General features: G+C 33.5%; 1 protein-coding gene across 2 annotated transcripts in view; it reads left to right on the top strand.

Moving 5' to 3' along the window:
* The first annotated feature begins 477 nt into the window (after window positions 1-477).
* The window catches only part of LOC145286266 (uncharacterized), a 281,380-nt gene continuing 264,725 nt past the window's right edge, over window positions 478-17,132 (top strand). The window contains exon 1 of one of the 2 annotated variants that reach the window (XM_080135098.1): window positions 478-665. In XM_080135098.1, the coding sequence (XP_079991224.1) occupies window positions 640-665 (26 nt within the window). In that variant the 5' untranslated portion in view covers window positions 478-639. The remainder of the gene's footprint in view (window positions 666-17,132) is intronic. The other variant, XM_080135099.1, reaches the window with a different exon arrangement.

Below are 17,132 nucleotides of genomic sequence, written 5' to 3'. Positions count from 1 at the left end.
ATTAATGCTTATATATATATATATATATATATATATATATATATATATATATATATATATATATATATAGAGAGAGAGAGAGAGAGAGAGAGGTCATTTCATATATATATATATATATATATATATATATATATATATATATATATATATATAAGAAATGACCTCTTTCTCTCTCACTCTCATATATATATATATATATATATATATATATATATATATATATATATATATATATATATATATATATATATATATAGATAGTTTGCATTCGGATATATTGAATTTTTCTAATATTCGAGTTAGGCAAAGTATACTAAGTTCTAAAAAATGAATATTAAATCAAATCTTTACGAATGCGTATTAAATTTGTTATTGCATCACAAATTACAATGCAATTTTAAACTAAAAATTGAAATAATCGCATAAAAATGTTATAGTTTTTATTTTATTTATTTATTTTCTTTGAAAAGAGAATTTGGGACGCTGAAAACGTAGACAAACCGAAAGTGTGTCGTTTTCATTTTGAAATAATGATCGCTCCCTTCTGGCGTCAGCAACCTGTATCCTTACCATGGATGCCATAGCTGATGGTTAGCTGACTTCAGTGCGAATTTTCGCAGGATTTCCAGCCTCTGGAAAATGAGCACTGCTCCTCAAGTACTCAGGTAAGTCCTTAAGTTTTCAATATTTCCAAGCTTTCTCCCCGCTTCCTCTCGGATACCGTGTTTTTTAAAAATTTATTCCGAACGGACACACAACTTCATGTCGCTGTTTCAAAACTTCGCAAAAACATGTCCAATGTGGACATTAACTGGGGGATCTGTTTATATTGTTGACATTACTTGAAACTGATCCCCCACTTTTTGACCGCTGTTAATTATTGTGTATTTTTTCAACCATGTTTTCCTTTATCTGTCCATTTTTCTCGCGCACGGTTAGAGTATGCGATATATTTGAAGTAATATTTATTATTTGATGATAGTCGATGTGGTCTAATCCTGTCCCATTCTATGGAATAGTGTTTGTTTTATTCGCTTTGTTGTCAAGATAGATTTATGTACGCCTACGTCCAATCATGGATAACATTCAAGGTGGAAAACTAGTCTGGAAACTGTCCAAGCTTTTTGGCAAATATGGCGGCGGGTGACGACGGGTACGTGTTTTTCTTCAAACAAAATTTAATCTAAATAATTCTAGTCTCTATTAAAAAAATTTACTATTTTCTATCTGTTTAAAAAGAGTTTTTATTCCCTTGTTATTCGAACCTAATGGTCGACTTTATTCTTTTACGTAAAAAAAAAAAAAACAACAACAAAATCCGGATGTTTTCATCTTTAAAATTTCATTTTTTTTTCTTTGTGGATTTTGAAGTCAAATAAAAACTGTATTTCGATAGTTTATTTTTTAATTTGTGTGTATGTGTGGGTATTTGTATAAATCAGTCCCCCATGGTCGCCAGTATTGATTCGGTAAAATCCGGTAACGAGTTACGACAACAACCGAAAGGCGATCACACAAAATGAAACTCTGGTTCCATAAACAGAAAACGAAGAAGAAAAAAAATTATTATTTACATTGCATTTTATATATTTATTGATAAATTTACATCGTTGCCTTTTTTGTTATTGTTTTCATTTCATCAGACATTTGTTTTCATATATTGTTGCATTTCACGCGTGTCTCAAATATCTATATCATCATATTCTTTTTACAAGAAATGGGAAAACTTTGTTTTTTTGATTATTTAAACAGTGAAACATTCCTTAAATTTTGTAGACGAAGACAAACCACGGTGAAGGAAAAAAAAAATAAAATAAAAATAAAAACATTCCGAAATGCAACAATTTACAAAAACAAATTCGCCATGTGGCTGAAATTAAAAATAAAATAAAACTAGAAAACAAGTGCTTGGATTTTTATTGGGTAGATTTATTATTTTGTTTTATTTTCGATTTTTGAGCGATTATCGATACTCCAAAGATGGCAACTTCATCTCGACCATCTTGCTTTAACTTAAGCGCACGATACTACTTGGGTAGTTAATAAACGCTTTAAAATAAGTTAAAACACCAAAAACTTTTAGGTAGAAAAACTGGGTAACTTGTATCGCTTTTGGTAACATTTATTTGTTATATACCTGTTTCTTGATTACTTTTACGAACGCAAAATAAGCAATAATTCACATAAATAAATAAGGTAATTTCATAACAATTAAAACAACTGTTTTTTTTTTACTTGTGTAGAATAAATCAATGAAAAAAAAAACATGAAAAATAAAATTACCCTAAACAACTTTAAACAATTTCTATTTTAAATTAAATTTATTTTATTCTATACTTTATAATGACAAATAATTTAAGCATTTTTAAACAACTTTTATTTTTAAGTAAAATTTAGTTTTAATTTAAAATGAAAAATAATTTATGTAGAATGAATACACGTGAGACAGCAAAGGATTTCACCGAATTTATTTGTGTCACTCGCTCTCTCCACATAAATCCATAAAGATACGAACGGGTTCACCGAACTCACGTTGTTTGACTCAATCTTAGTTTTTGATTGCAAGGTCAAGGCTGCATATTAGTCAACAAAATGGCAACTGGACAGCCATATTGATTTCTTTATTCATTAAATGTTTACACATTTTAACAGTGCATTTCTCTCTGCATATTAATTAACAAACCTTCCAATAGTTGTAGTGATTGTTTAACAATTGAGAAACGTATTTTCTCTTTATTCCTTTTCAGTGATTTTTAGTTTTATAAATCAATGTTTATTAAATCTGAGCTCATTTTTTTTCTTAAACTTATCCCATCAAAAATGAATCAAGCATTTTAAACGGAAGATGAAAGTGTATCTCACACGAGCAAGATGATGTGACTAACCCTAAGTCCCATTGACAACACTTGTTTAGTGCTGGGCCTCTCTATATAACTGGAATTTACTACTCTAATATCCTGTGCACAACACGCGCAACGACCCCCATGTGGCAATACCTTCAACACACTAACTGGTCTGTGACTCTAACAGATGAGTCTCTCGGCTTGAAGTTTGTCAGATGTTGTGGTTGAATTATCGCTTTGTAGATGCTTCAGTGTTAGTTGATATGCCGTTTTTGTCTGCTGCAATCTGAGCAGTGGGTATCAGGACAGATTTGGAAACTACTAAGTCATTTTCAAATCGATTTAATAATGAACAAAACATTGGAGATCATATTCTTATCAGAAAAAAAATAATTATTTACATAAAATAATTCAATATATATTTCATACAAAGGGAAAAAAAATCGAGATTAGATAATTTGGGTCTTCTCTGGACTTAAGCAAAACAAATTGTTTTCTGGATGCAGGATTTTTAACTGAATCACTCTGACCCAGGGAAGCAAATGTGTTATTTTGCAATTTTTCTTTTCCCCGAAATCTATTATCAGCAAAAATCTTTTAGTTTTTTCAAATATCACCAGTAGTCGACAATCTCTGCAGATATCAGCCAGATTTGTCTAACAATTGTCATTCCTATTTATCATTGAGATATTCATTTTCTGATATTTCCAAAAGAAAACATCTCATCATTCCTTGGGTCATCTGGGATTTTTGCCAGAGTCAACTCATAACATGACCATACTTGACTCACTGAGTTTGCTTAGCAAGGCAATCAAGTGTCACTCCAGATTGAAAATAGAATTACAAATGTACAAAATAGTTACCATATGTTTTGTGACATGATCACAAACAACTGACACTGGATAAAATGTTCACTCTGGATTGTACAAATAAGGAAGGCTCTATAGATTGGCTAAAAAGAGGATCGATCCATTATGATCAGGAGAGGATTATAATGGCTGCCAATAATGAAGGCTTGATGACCAATGTTTTTAAGAAAAATGAGTGGTCTAAGCAATGGCAGCAAGTGCAGGTTCTGTCACGCAGAATTAGAGAGTGTGAGTCACCTGACATCCAAGTAAAAGTTTCTGTTGGGGGATGGCTACTATATGACACAACACAATGGAGTGTATAAATATGTCCACTGGACGATTTTTAAAAAGTTGATTGGTGAATGCAGCAGCAAGTCCTGTGAACGTGTACCAAAAAGAACAGTTGGGAATAAGTTATGCACCGTTCACTATGACTATGCAATCTCTACAGCTATGTACCTAGATCATCATCATCAGGGCGGGTTCCTTGCCCGGACCAATGTGACTCTTCCTCTCCAGAGTTTCCTGTCTTCCATCAGCTGCCTCAGATCTTCAGGTACACAGTTGGCGTCGTGTGTTATCTGCTGCATGTACGTGGATCTAGGTTATCCTTTGCTTGCGTATCCATATCATGGAGTCCATAGCAATACATCACTCACCAATTCATGCTTGCTTCTCAGACAGTGACCGGCAAATCGTAGGCGTCTCTCCCTGATGGTATTAGATATAGCAGGTAGGTTGCCATAAAGTTGCTGCTTTGTGGGATGATTTTGCCAAGATATATGTGCCTGGAAAACGGAGCTATTCAACCTGACATAGTGATATGGGACAAGAAAGAGAAAGCAGCAACCTTAATAGAAGTTAGTGTCTCCCAATGATGCTGGGTTAAACAGAGTTAAAAGGGAAAACATAACGAAATACCAAAATCTCATGTATGACATGAAAAGAAACTGGAATTTTGGGAAGATCTCTATCATTCCAATAATTATAAGAGCAACTGGAATCATGAAAAAGAATTAAAAAAACTACCTGGCAAATATACTTGGCGAACCAAGTGCAAGAGAGATTCAAACAGTTGCATTTGAGACAGTCAGAATCTTAAAAAGATCTCTCAGTTGGAATATTTGAGTTAGCAGGTGAGTGTTTGGCATCTGGTAGGATGCTCCATCTGCAGCTTGAACAAACTGATCAGAAAAAAAAAATATTAAAAAATCTGTGAAAAAAAATTTGAATTTTTTGCTTATCCAACTACGATTCTCATCTTTGTTATATTCACAACGTTTCAGCCGATGTAAATTCTTCAGGTGTATCGGAATAGAAGTTTGAACTGAATTCTTTAAATTAAATCGTATGGTATAACTGGACGAATGCTAAATATAATTAGATCCTTCTTAGACAATAGGACTGTTCAGATTATCATTGATAGACGTACATCCAAACAGCATAACATTAATGCGAGTGTGCCTCGGGGGTAGATCCTTGGACCACTATTATTCCTGATATTCATAAGCGACCTCCCTGATAATATTGTGTCCGAGATGGATATATTTGCTGATGATACAATGCTTTATAACATGCATGAGGGAAGAACGGATGTACACAAATCCAAGGCAATAGCAGAATTCTTAGAAAATGATCTTCATACCATAATGGAATGGGGCCGTAAATGGATGGTAACATTTAATGTTAGTAAGACTAAGCTGCTCTCGTTTAACAATTTACAAGAAACCTCACCAACCACTGATATCTATGACAACACCCTACGCGAGAATTCTTCCTTCAAACTTTTCGGCTTAACATTCACATATGAACTGGAACAAATACATTGAGGACATTGCAAAGGTTGCTGCACTCTATCGTGATAGAAGACTTCTCACACCTGAGAGTAATCTGTACCTCTCATCATCATCATCATGCAGTTTGTCAGTCTTGATAATGATTAGTCGGGGCCTCAGTGCTTTATCCTTCGGTGTTGACATAGTCCTCTTTCTGTGTGAAACATCTGGTCACAGGCACTGCATATGTGGGTGCCAGGGTTGTGTCATCTATAGTGTCCCAGCTCTAAGGCTTCTCCAATCTTTCTCTCTCTTTATTTCTTTCCTTTGTGGAGACTGTTCCGCTAACCACTCCTTTCTTTGGCTTGTTCCTCCAAACTCTCAACATTGATGCTCATTGCCTTCAGGTGCCGCTTTGTTACATCTTTGTAGCGAAGCTTCTGACCTCCTACCTTGCGGGTTCCATTTTCCAGTTCCCTGTAGAAGATCATCTTTGGAATTCTGTTTTCTTCCATTCTAGTAATGTGCTCGGTCCATCGTAGTTGCATAGTAGCAAGGGTAGCTTGCACGCTATTTAGGTTTGCTCTCCTGAGAACTTCCATGTTTAGTATAAAGTCACTCCATTTGATCTTCATGATCCTTCTCAGGTGTCTCTGTTGGACGGCTTCCAATCTCCTTACGTGTTCTCTATACAGAGTGTACGTCTCTACTGAGTACAGCAGGGCTGGCAGGACGATGGTTTTGTAGACTCTGCACTTCATCCCTAGCCGGATACCAGCCCTTGTCCAGAGCCTCTTTTCTAGCTTGCCAAAAGAAGCACATGCGCTTTGAATTTGGCAGCTTATTTCTTTGTCAGCACGGTTATCAGTGCTTAGAGTGCTTCCAAGGTATTTGAAGTTTTCAACAACTTTTAGCACTTTGCCGTTGATTGTTATTAAAGCCTCTTGCGGGTTGTTGGTATCTGGTGAGGGCTGATACATCACTTCAGTCTTCTCTATGTTGATTTGTAGGCCTATCTTCCTGGCTGTTTGAGATAAAGTATCAACTATCCTTTGCATCTGAGCTTGATTGTGAGCTATCAGAGCAGTGTTGTCTACAAAGCCACCATTCGCCCATGCATAGAGTATTGTTGCCACATTTGGGCTGGTGTGCATCTACCACTAGTCTCTCCCTCTTGGATAAGGTCCAAAAAAGAGTCTCCAATCAAATAGGTCCGCTTCATCAACTAGGTTCCAACCTCTGTCCCATCACCATAATGTTGCATCCTTGTGTCTGTTTTACAAGTATTTTAATGTAATGTGCTCTGATGAATTCATTTCATTTGTGCCCCCTCGATGTACATACCCCCAACAAACTTGCTTAGCAACAAAATATCACCCCTTCACTGTCGATGTCCCTAAATGCCAAAAAGCTTTCTACTCTAACAGTTTCTACCTCTCAAACAGCTAGGCTTTGGAATTCTCTTCCTGCTACCTGCTTCCCTGACTGTACTGATATGCAGAAGTTTAAATGTAACATAAACCAACTTCTTGTTAATCTTTCCTAGACATGGTCCCAAATAGTAGCCCCTTTACATCCAAGTGACAATATGCTTTGTTTGGGGTGAACATGAGTAAAAAATCGTTATTTCCATGGCAGGTGCTCGTCTGAACTCCAATCTCTGGTCCCCCCCTCGCCAATCTTTCACGAAAAACACCCGTCTAGCTGAATCCACTGTGAAAAATTTCCCCCACTCTTTATCTGTGCCTAAATCAAAACGTGGATTCCATGAACAAAGCTTCTTTCTTAGAACTGCACGCCTGTGGAACTCTGTTCCGTCTGCCTGCTTCCCACCTGACTACAACTTGGATGTCTTCAAGTCCAACGTTAACAAATTCCTAATGAACCGCCCCCTTAAGTAAACACTTCATCAAATCTCCACACTAACGTACTGTAATTGCAATAACCCTTATCCCTGAGTGGCTTCCGGGCCTTGATAAGTGGTGACCACCGTGTAAAAAAAAAAAAAAAAAAAAATCCACGTGGGTAGATGAGCTCATGACCTAAAAAGTAAACGACCAGTTCTAATTAAGTGTTCTGGGGTTTGATGGTTCGATCCTTATTAAGGACTGTATAATTAACACTTTGTATTCTATACCCTTGTAGATTAAATAAATGGTTTAGTTCGAACTTACGTATAGGTTTCCAAGCTCGACAAGATGCACTTGAAGAAGGTCGGAAGTTACATCGGCTGGAACTTTGTGAATAGCAAGCAAGATGAGAACAGTAGTACTAGTCATCCGAATTAGTCAAACTATCAATCCTCAGTTCTGAATTTTTAGATGAGGAATGCTTGTTCGTATTATTTATTTATTTTTTTTCGGACTACTGTTCTCATCTTGAATGTTTGTTGCACAATATTTCGATCGATGTAACCTCTGACCTTCTTTATGCGTATCTTGCAGAACTCGGGAATCTGCACGGAATGTCGAATGGAATCCTTCATTCAACGCACGAGGGAAAGTTTGTGAAAATAACACTCACGATGAGAACATGAGAATCCAAATGATACGAACTCTCACTCCTCACCTCAAAATTCTTGAAACGTTTATTTAAATATAACAAATTAAAAACTAGATAATTTGCTATAAAAGTTTCGTAGTTATGCAGAATACGGACCGTGCTGAAATAATAACATTTAGAAACCCGTTCTTAACATAGAAAGTTATTTTTTTTAACTATTCTTTTCATCTAGCATTTTAATAATCAAAAGATACCATAAAAATTGAATTTAACTTAAAAAATCCTATATTATAAAAATAGCATCGTCCGTATTCTACAAAATTATCCAAAGTTTTGAAAAATATTTGAAAGATGGACATTTAAGTATATAAAAATTACTTTTATGCTAATAAATCAAAAACCCATTTTTGTATTCGTAACGGTTTAGTATCCATACTTTTTTAATACTCATGTATGTATTCAGTTCCGACGAAGTCGGTCCTGAAAATGGCCGAAGCAGTTTACGATTTGAACGCCACCTTTGGTGGGGGCTCTAATTTTATTTATTTTTTATTAATGTTGAGAGAGGCGAGAGATAGATTTTTTTTTTGTGTCATTTTAAGCAAAACAATACTATTTACTTAATTGCCATGTCGAAAATAGTAACATATCCAAAAATTACGAAAATTCATCGAGTATGAAGTTATAGATAAAAATAATTTTTACGGAAAATTGGGTAAAATTGTATTTTTCGGAGATGTTTAAAAGTAGACGAAGATTGCAGAAACAGGGGACATAACCCAGAACGTATATTTTAGATTACATCGTAATGGCGTCCAAGTTTATAGAGATAGATTTTTTTTTTTTTGACTGAAACCACAATAGCAGTTGTTCAACTCCATGAATTTTGGTAATTTTTAGATATATTACTATTTTCGATAGGAAAAGTAAGTATGTAATATTGTTTTTGCTTAAAACGACATATTAAAAAAAAAAATCGATTTGTCGCCTCTATCTTAATAATATCTTCTGTGGTACTAAGCATTTTTGAAACCTTAACAACAATCTTTCGCTGTCCTTTTACATTTTATTTGCGGTTTTTAAATCATAAACCACTTCGGCCATTTCCGAAACTGATTTGAGATTCTTCATTGTGATAATAACTTTAAGTTCGTAACAGAAGTAGTGATTCCCAGTATACTTATTCCGTACAAGTACCTTGACTTTTAACATTTAATCGAATATATATATATATATATATATATATTCCATTTTGGGACATAAACAAAGAATTAAAACTATATCCACGTTCCTAAGTTTTCCATTGAGTTTTTCGGGCTACTATTATTTCATCTAAACTTTCTGTAAATAAAAATATAAACAATACGCTTTTATTTTCGGAATTTTTTCCTTATTTTAAAGCACTCTGCTGGAATCCTTTTTTTTTCTCCGAAAAATGTAACTGTGTGTGTGTGTGTGTGTGTGTGTGTGTGTAGGAAGTAGAGCACTTATTTGAAATAGAAGTCTCACCAGCTGTCTCTATTATCTATATCTTTATGGTTGTCAAGCAAATTGAGAAAAAAAAAAAACATATTTCAAAAGAATATATATTTATTTAGATTTATTACGTTTTAAAAACAAATATATGCTATCATCGGTTTTTACATCCGCTAAGAAAACCAATTTTTTTGTGAGAAGGTAAAATATTTTTTTATTGCTAAAATAGTTCTTTTTTAAATTATCATTCTTGACAAAGCAAGTGCAAGATAAATATCTATCACTACAGCCACATAATCAAGTAAATATCCACATGTACGTGATTTAGTTAGAATGTCCACAAAATGAGGGATCGTTGTTTTATTTCTATAATTACACATTCGAAAAAAATTTGACCCCTGATTTCATGGACACTATTTTCAATAATAAATTTTTTAAAGAAAAAGAAATGCTTTTTTTCCTTCACCATGTGGGTGATCGGAGATTCTTTTTATGTCTTTAAACAAAATAAAATCATTTATTTTTGAAAAATAAAAATATCTCTTATCACCGACGAAAAATTGATACTACGCTGATATTACTACCCGAGCCAATTAATGGTTGCTCCCTTACAAGTGTCAATAATAAAACCGTTCTTCTTTTTTTTTTTTTTTTTTTTGTAACGCTTTCACTCGTTCAGCAACAGCTTAGATTGACCAATAATATATTAAAAATATTTATAAATATAGATTTGTTTATTTAATAATGGTCACAAAATATAAAAAATTTAACCAAACGGCAGGTTTAATTTAAAATTCAATTAATTATGCTATGTTCTTTTTTTTTAATGGAATTTTTAAACATAATTTTACTGTATCTTTTGTTTATTAAATTGTTAGGTGAAAATACAGAATGGTTATAAAACGCGCCCCTTTCCCCCATGTTAAGAATGGCTTTCTAAATAATAGTTATTATTTCGGCACGGTCCATATTCTGCATAAGTAACAAAATTTATTATTTAAAGTCTTGGGCACATCTAAAGTAGATAGTTTCTATTTATCCCCCCCCCCCATACGGGAAAAATTAGGCATAAGGTATGTGCGTTTTTTGTTTTGTTTTTTTGTTTTATGCTTCTAAGAATTGGGACGAGATTTCAGATAAAAACAATGCTTTCAACTGATTTTTTTTTTTTGTCAATTCTAATAAGGTATTAATGGTAGCTTCAAAATTATTGTGTCGAAATTACCTGAATATTACTGAATTATTAAAAAAAAAACAACTTTAATCGTGGTAGTAGGTGAAAAATTGCCGCCATCTTGTTTGAATCGAAACGGAAAATTACCTCCCTTTTGAACTCTTCCGTGTCTTACGATCGTTTTCATCAAATTCTTCATCAAAATATTTTGTATTTTCTTTAATAAATAATTTTCTACCTTATTGATATTCGTAATTTTTGGATATAACCATCTTAAAAATACGAGGAATACGTAGATACCATTGTTTTCATGTGAATTTCAGTCTTACGATTTCCGAAATTTCGTTCCAATAGCGTAGAAGCGCCTTTTTAATGCATGTGTATCATGTCGGCATTTATTCCCGAACCGGGACGCCTCAGTCAAGGAGGGTTAATCTATTACACTTTGATTTATATATTTTATTCTGAAAACAAAATGTCGACAAAACAAAATTAGGCGCAAGAAGACCAATCCAAAATGGGGAGGGTGTGTCTTACTGTCTTGGTCATCCTTGTCACTGTACTTTTGATTTGTTTAAGCTAATCTTAGCTAGAGCTCTCAGTCACCATAATACCACATTCACACCAGGGTCCTCTTACTTAAGATTCCAAAATCAAGTCGTTTTTTTTTTTTTTTTTTTTTTTTGTGTGTGTGTGTGTGTGTGTGTGTGTGTGAGAAATAAAATTTTGGAAAAACAGTTTGATTCTCGACCGAAAAGCCCGGATGAAAATAAAATAAAAAGTAATCATTCTGCACAATATTTTACACTTGTGCGTTTGGACATATTTTTTTTTTTTAATTTTTATTTTAGGAGAGCTCTGTCCGCATCAAGGGAAGAGTTACCCCCCCCCATCCCTATGTTAAAAATAGATTTCTAAATTTGCTTGGGGATGTTAAAATGCACAAGTGCCAAAGTATTTATATTTTTGAAAATGCTAGAATGAGCCCCGTTATAACTTGGGGAATGCGTTTACAAGAAATGCTAGGTTTTAAAATAAATAATAACAAAAAAAAAAAAAACACAAAAGACAAAATAAACTATCCAGTTGAAAGACCTTTTCCGTTGTGTTTCATCTTTTAAAAACCAATTAATACCCTATTTATTTTTATTTTACTTTTATTTTTAAAATTTCGCATATTACTAAAATGGAAGTGGAGTTCATCCTGACTATCAGGATAGGTAAATTATATAAAATGTCTTATATTTTGAAGGATCAACCCTTACTCAGATCTACAATAACTTAAGACTAACATTAAATTAACGTTTCTATTTTGTCATGGTTAATGAAATCAAAGCAATCTACTCTCATAAATTAAATAAAAGTGTTTCTGCACCGAACTTTCGTCACAGTTCTATGAAAAGTTGCACCTGAAGAAGGTCGGAGGTTGCATCGGCCGAAATGTTGTGAAAATAACCAAGATTAGAATTAGTCCGATTAATAGAATAATGCATGCATTACGTCGGTTCTTCTTCGTTATTATAGCGAAATTCGTAGATTGAAATATTGAATTTCAAGTGAAATCAATGGTAATTACCATGTCATAGTAATGAACATATCCAAAAATTACGAAAAACCATGAGGTAGAAAATAAATTATTAATGAAAATAGTTTTCCAAGACAATTAGCGAAAATGGAGTTTTACCGCCCCCCCCCCAAAAAAAAAAACGGGAGAGTTCTAAATTGTAACAAAAAGGGAGGTAGATATTTTCTGAAAAGTGCAAATCTTTGGCCAAGTTAGCCAAGCTTAATTTTCGCTAATTGTCTTCGAAAACTGTTAATTTTCTACCTTATCGCTTTTCGTAATTTTTGGAGATTTTCATTGCTGCGACATGACAATTCAGTAGATGCTATTGATTTCACTTGAAATTCAATATTTCAATTTCCAAATTTCGCTACAAGAAACGAAGAAAACCCCTCATTTATTTCATGGGGATGTCTCGAGTAGGTGCTATCACCGTGAACATTAATTTTCATTTTTTTTTTTTTTTTTAGTAGAGAAATGGAAAGTTGGTTCGAAAGAGAACATTTTTTTCGATGAAAATCTGAGACGCAGAAAACTAGATTCATTTCCTATTTTACATTTGGTCGTTATTACAAAACAAAACAAAACAAAACCGGAAATGTATATTTTAAAAAACGAAAACAAAACGCGGCGTTGCTTAAGTCAAAGAAAACAATATTTTATTACTTCCTCTTTTTGTGTCATTTAATAATAATAATAATAATAATAGGTATTTATTCACTTCCCCACGAAAGCAAAACGTGACACAAGGTCGTTTTTAATGTGGGGAAAACCAGCTCCCCCAAAAGGAAGTATGCAAAAATAAAATTTTCAACAGTATAGAAAGGGTTCCCTCCCTATTTACTGAGAACAATAATTGATTTAAGTGCAGCAGTGCAGAGCAGATACTACACTCTGATCCGGGCAAATTTAGTAAATAATAATAATAATAGCAGTGAAATATTTCCGGATGATAATTAGAATCTAACCATTTTGACTAGGACCAAAATGTATCTTTTTTGATACTACACTTCATATTTTCTGTCCTTTGTTACTGAAGGAGAAATCACCCAAGACTGAGGCAATGTTTTTTTTTTTTTTTTTTTTTTTGTCTGAATTCAAAGTGCCCCTTTTTTGGACAGCTGGAATTTTTCCCATATTTAAAACCGAGCTTGTGTTTAACTCCACCTTCGTGGAAAGGCAGGTTCATTGGGACTGTGTTAACACAACGCTTTCCAGGTGGAGACATATTGCCTATTGGAGGGTTCGGAGAAAAAACAATTAAAAATGTATTCTTGTTCACAATTATTTTGAAAAATTCGTTTTAGTATCCCTTTATATTATTCTGGTAATTTTGTAGAATCATTTCCATCTTCCAATAGATTGATTTTATGCACTTTTCAAGCTCCATGAGAAATACGGTTTTTTTTGGGGGGGGGCACATAGTGGAGCCGGTGTTAGTGTGTTTGCAAGAGTTAGTGTAACGTATTCTTTCTTAAAATTTTTTTATAACATGGATACTTTTTTGATTCAGGAGTTTTGTATTAACTTTATTCTAGAGATAATTCATGAGAGAGAGAAAGAAAAACACATACACGCTAGTATTGAGTTAACTAATTTGTTAACTATCTTCTTACAGATAAAGAAATGGACATAGCGAGTAGAGATGTTAGGGGCCATTTCGCTCTTGGTGATTATCAAAGTTTTCCTTCCAGTGATTACAGCATAATTGGTGATCTGTCTGGTGCCACATTCATAGACAGACTGATTTCAAACCCTCATTTCTCTGTGAACCTTGATATCCATGACGTCATGCATCATGTCTTGACGACTTGTGACCTCTTTAACCTCGCATAACACATCTTCCAAACTCTTTTGTGGAAACTTGTTTATTTCCCGAACTTTATGTCACTTCAAGTTGTACTTAGTTCAACCCTTGTTAAGGTTAGCACTAACTGATCTTGCTATCCTACATAGGGCCATCCATTATGTAACCTTAGGAGTTAATAAACTTCTGTCATTACTAACCAGCAGAACATTACCGCTGCTGATCAAGTGAAGACTCTATCAGGCATGTGTAAGCAGTGTTATGTATGGAAGTGAAATGTGACCAGTGAGGATTGCGGACATGTGTTGCATGGAAAAAAATAACATAAGAATGCTACAATAGATGTGTAATGTGAATCTTAAAAGATAGGCTTATTTCTGATGACCTCAGAGTAAGATGACATCTGGAGAGTATAGAGAGGTGTGTGCAGGAGACTTTGATGGTAAGGCCACATTGAAAGAATAGATGAAAGTTCTTGGGTTAAGTGTAGAACAATTGAGGAAGGCCTAAAAAAACATGGGAGGAAGTGATAAAAATATATTTAAAAGAAAGGGAGATTAATAAAGTCTTAACCAGAGATAGGTTATTTTGGGAGTCAATTTTTTGCAGCTATTCAATAGATGCTAGCATGTAAAATGGGCATTAAACAGAAGGATGCTGATGGTGGTGATGATGCTGACATGAGGGTCATCTTTAATTCCTAAACTGATTCTATAAAATTATTCCTATTTTTGACTAGGAAGACCTGTGCACAAGTGTTGGCCAGCAAAATTAAAGAACCTAAGAAACTTATGCTCCCATCTCTAGACCCCATATAAGTAATTTTACTCAATATTTTTTAAATATCTATAACTATCAATTGTAGTGTTCTGCAAGTATTAAAAGTTTGAAATGATAATGAATATTAAAATGTTCATTATTATTTCATGACTACGAAAGAGTATTCTTGCAGCAATATGTTTACGTATAAACAAGAAGTAAGTAATATTTTGTGCAAAAAAGTGATTCTTGATTTGAATAAGTAAAATTTAAATCAAATTTAAATTAAAGTGGAAGTTAAATGTAAAAAATGAATGAACACTGGAAGGAAGGTACTATTCTATTTGATTGAATGTATTTTGTAAATGAAGTAATTTGTGTAAGCAGTATTCATAAAAAAGCATTTAAGTCTAAAACACAGACACCCATATTTTTATGGTAATTGACCTACTTTCTTGCACAATGCCATGCTGTTTTTTTTTTTAATTTCTTAAAATTTTTTTTATTTTAATTAAAAAAAACTTTTTTGTTGGTGTATGAGAAACACTTGTGCACAAGTAAACTAACTGCTCCTATGATGAATATGCATCCTTTCTCTTTCATTAAATAAACAAAAAAACTAAGTATAATGTTGTATTGGGTTTGAGTTTAAAATGAAATAGTGTAGGGGACGTTTTGTTATGTATATTCTCAGTTTATTGAAAAGAAGTTTGTGAAGGTTTGTATATTATTTGTAATTTGAAAATGAAAGTTTGGAAAATCTTTTTTAATAAATGGATAATTGTTGATTGGCATAATGATTAATATGAAGTGAGTGAACAGACAGTGTAATATGAATTTTTTTTTACTCTTTTTCACCTCAAACAATGTATGTTGTCACCTGGACATAAAGGACTACTATTTCAGATCATGTCTACTGGGGACTGTGGGGATTTGAGCAGTGAGATGTCTGTTCACATTACATTTAAACTTCTGCAGGTTAGTACAGTCAAGGAAACAGAGAGAATTCCAAAGTCTAGCAGTCCAAGGGAAGTAACTTAAGAGTAGAAGGCTTGCTGGCATCTGGGGATCTCAACAGTGAATGAGGTGGGATTTTGTTTTTCAGATTAGTCGGGAGTATGTACATTGAGGGAGGAGGGGTACAAGTGCTATGAATTAATTAGATCACATTCCATTAAAATTAAACGAGCACAGAGATACAACATTGCAGTGATGGGACAGAGGTTGAAGCTTGGCTGATCGTACAGGACTTATTAGATTTGAGATTGTTTTTTTTGCCTTTGCCTAAAAGGGAGAGACTAGTGGTCGATGCACCAGCTCAAATGTGGCAACAGTACTTCGTGCATGAACGAATTGTGGCTTTGTAGAAATATAGGATGCTCTAGTATGAATAATTTTCGAGCATGGTAGGAGCCCACCTTTTTTGCAGCAGCCTTGCAATGTCTTCAATGTATTTGTTCCAATTCATGTTGCCTGCGAATGTTAAGCCAAGGTGTTTGAATGATGATCTCTCAGATAGGCTGTTATTTGTCATGTCGATTGATAGTTGAGGAGTTTAAGTGACTCTACTTAAATTTTTACCTTATTTTTCTTGCACTGTTTTGGGTTGAGTTAGCCATTCTTACTCCTGCACTGAAATTACTAAGCAAAATTAATACGACTGAGCATATGAAATAAAAAATAGGTAAACTTGAAAAAAATTAAATATTTTTATTTATTCTAACCCTCTTTTTTTTAAGCACATATAAATAAGCAGCTAAAGTGCTTATAAATCAGAATTCTATATGCAACTTTTTTTTATGAAGCTATACCAGCCAAAGAAATAGGGGAAATTCTCACTGCAATTTATATATAAAGCTCCAATAAATTTTAGACTAATTTTTATTACATATGGGCCGGGGCAATATTTAAATATAACAATAAAATGCAATAAAATGCAAACACAGGGATATGGATAGGCATTTATGGATAGCAAACGCTTATCATAGGCAGATAAATCTTCTGCATTAGGGGTATGTTTATAGGTCCCAGATTGGGTTCAATTTTCCTTTTTTATACAAAAAAAGGTTTGAAACAAATAAAATAACAATTATTTTCTGTGAGATAGGCAGATACAAAATAAACACAAAAATTGAACACAATAAGATTTGCAAGAGATAACGAAACAAACACTTTCAAATCATATAAAACTAAGTTTATTAATGATAAGGGGAAAGAAAGATTTAACAAAAACAAATATATTCAAAGCTAATGGGATTGGGGAATATTTTAACATACTAACTGAAAGAGAATCCTCTAACAGAAAGACAAAAGGTATACGGCAGCAACCGGTCCACACGAGGAAAAGTCCGATCTCCAGCTCGACAGAAAAAGAAAGTAAA

Source organism: Euprymna scolopes, chromosome 10, assembly GCF_053919585.1.
Source record: "Euprymna scolopes isolate OS-2025 chromosome 10, ASM5391958v1, whole genome shotgun sequence".
NCBI lineage: Eukaryota > Metazoa > Mollusca > Cephalopoda > Sepiida > Sepiolidae > Euprymna > Euprymna scolopes.
The sequence above is the reverse complement of the archived record's forward strand: the minus strand, read 5'-3'. Positions and strand labels throughout refer to the sequence as shown.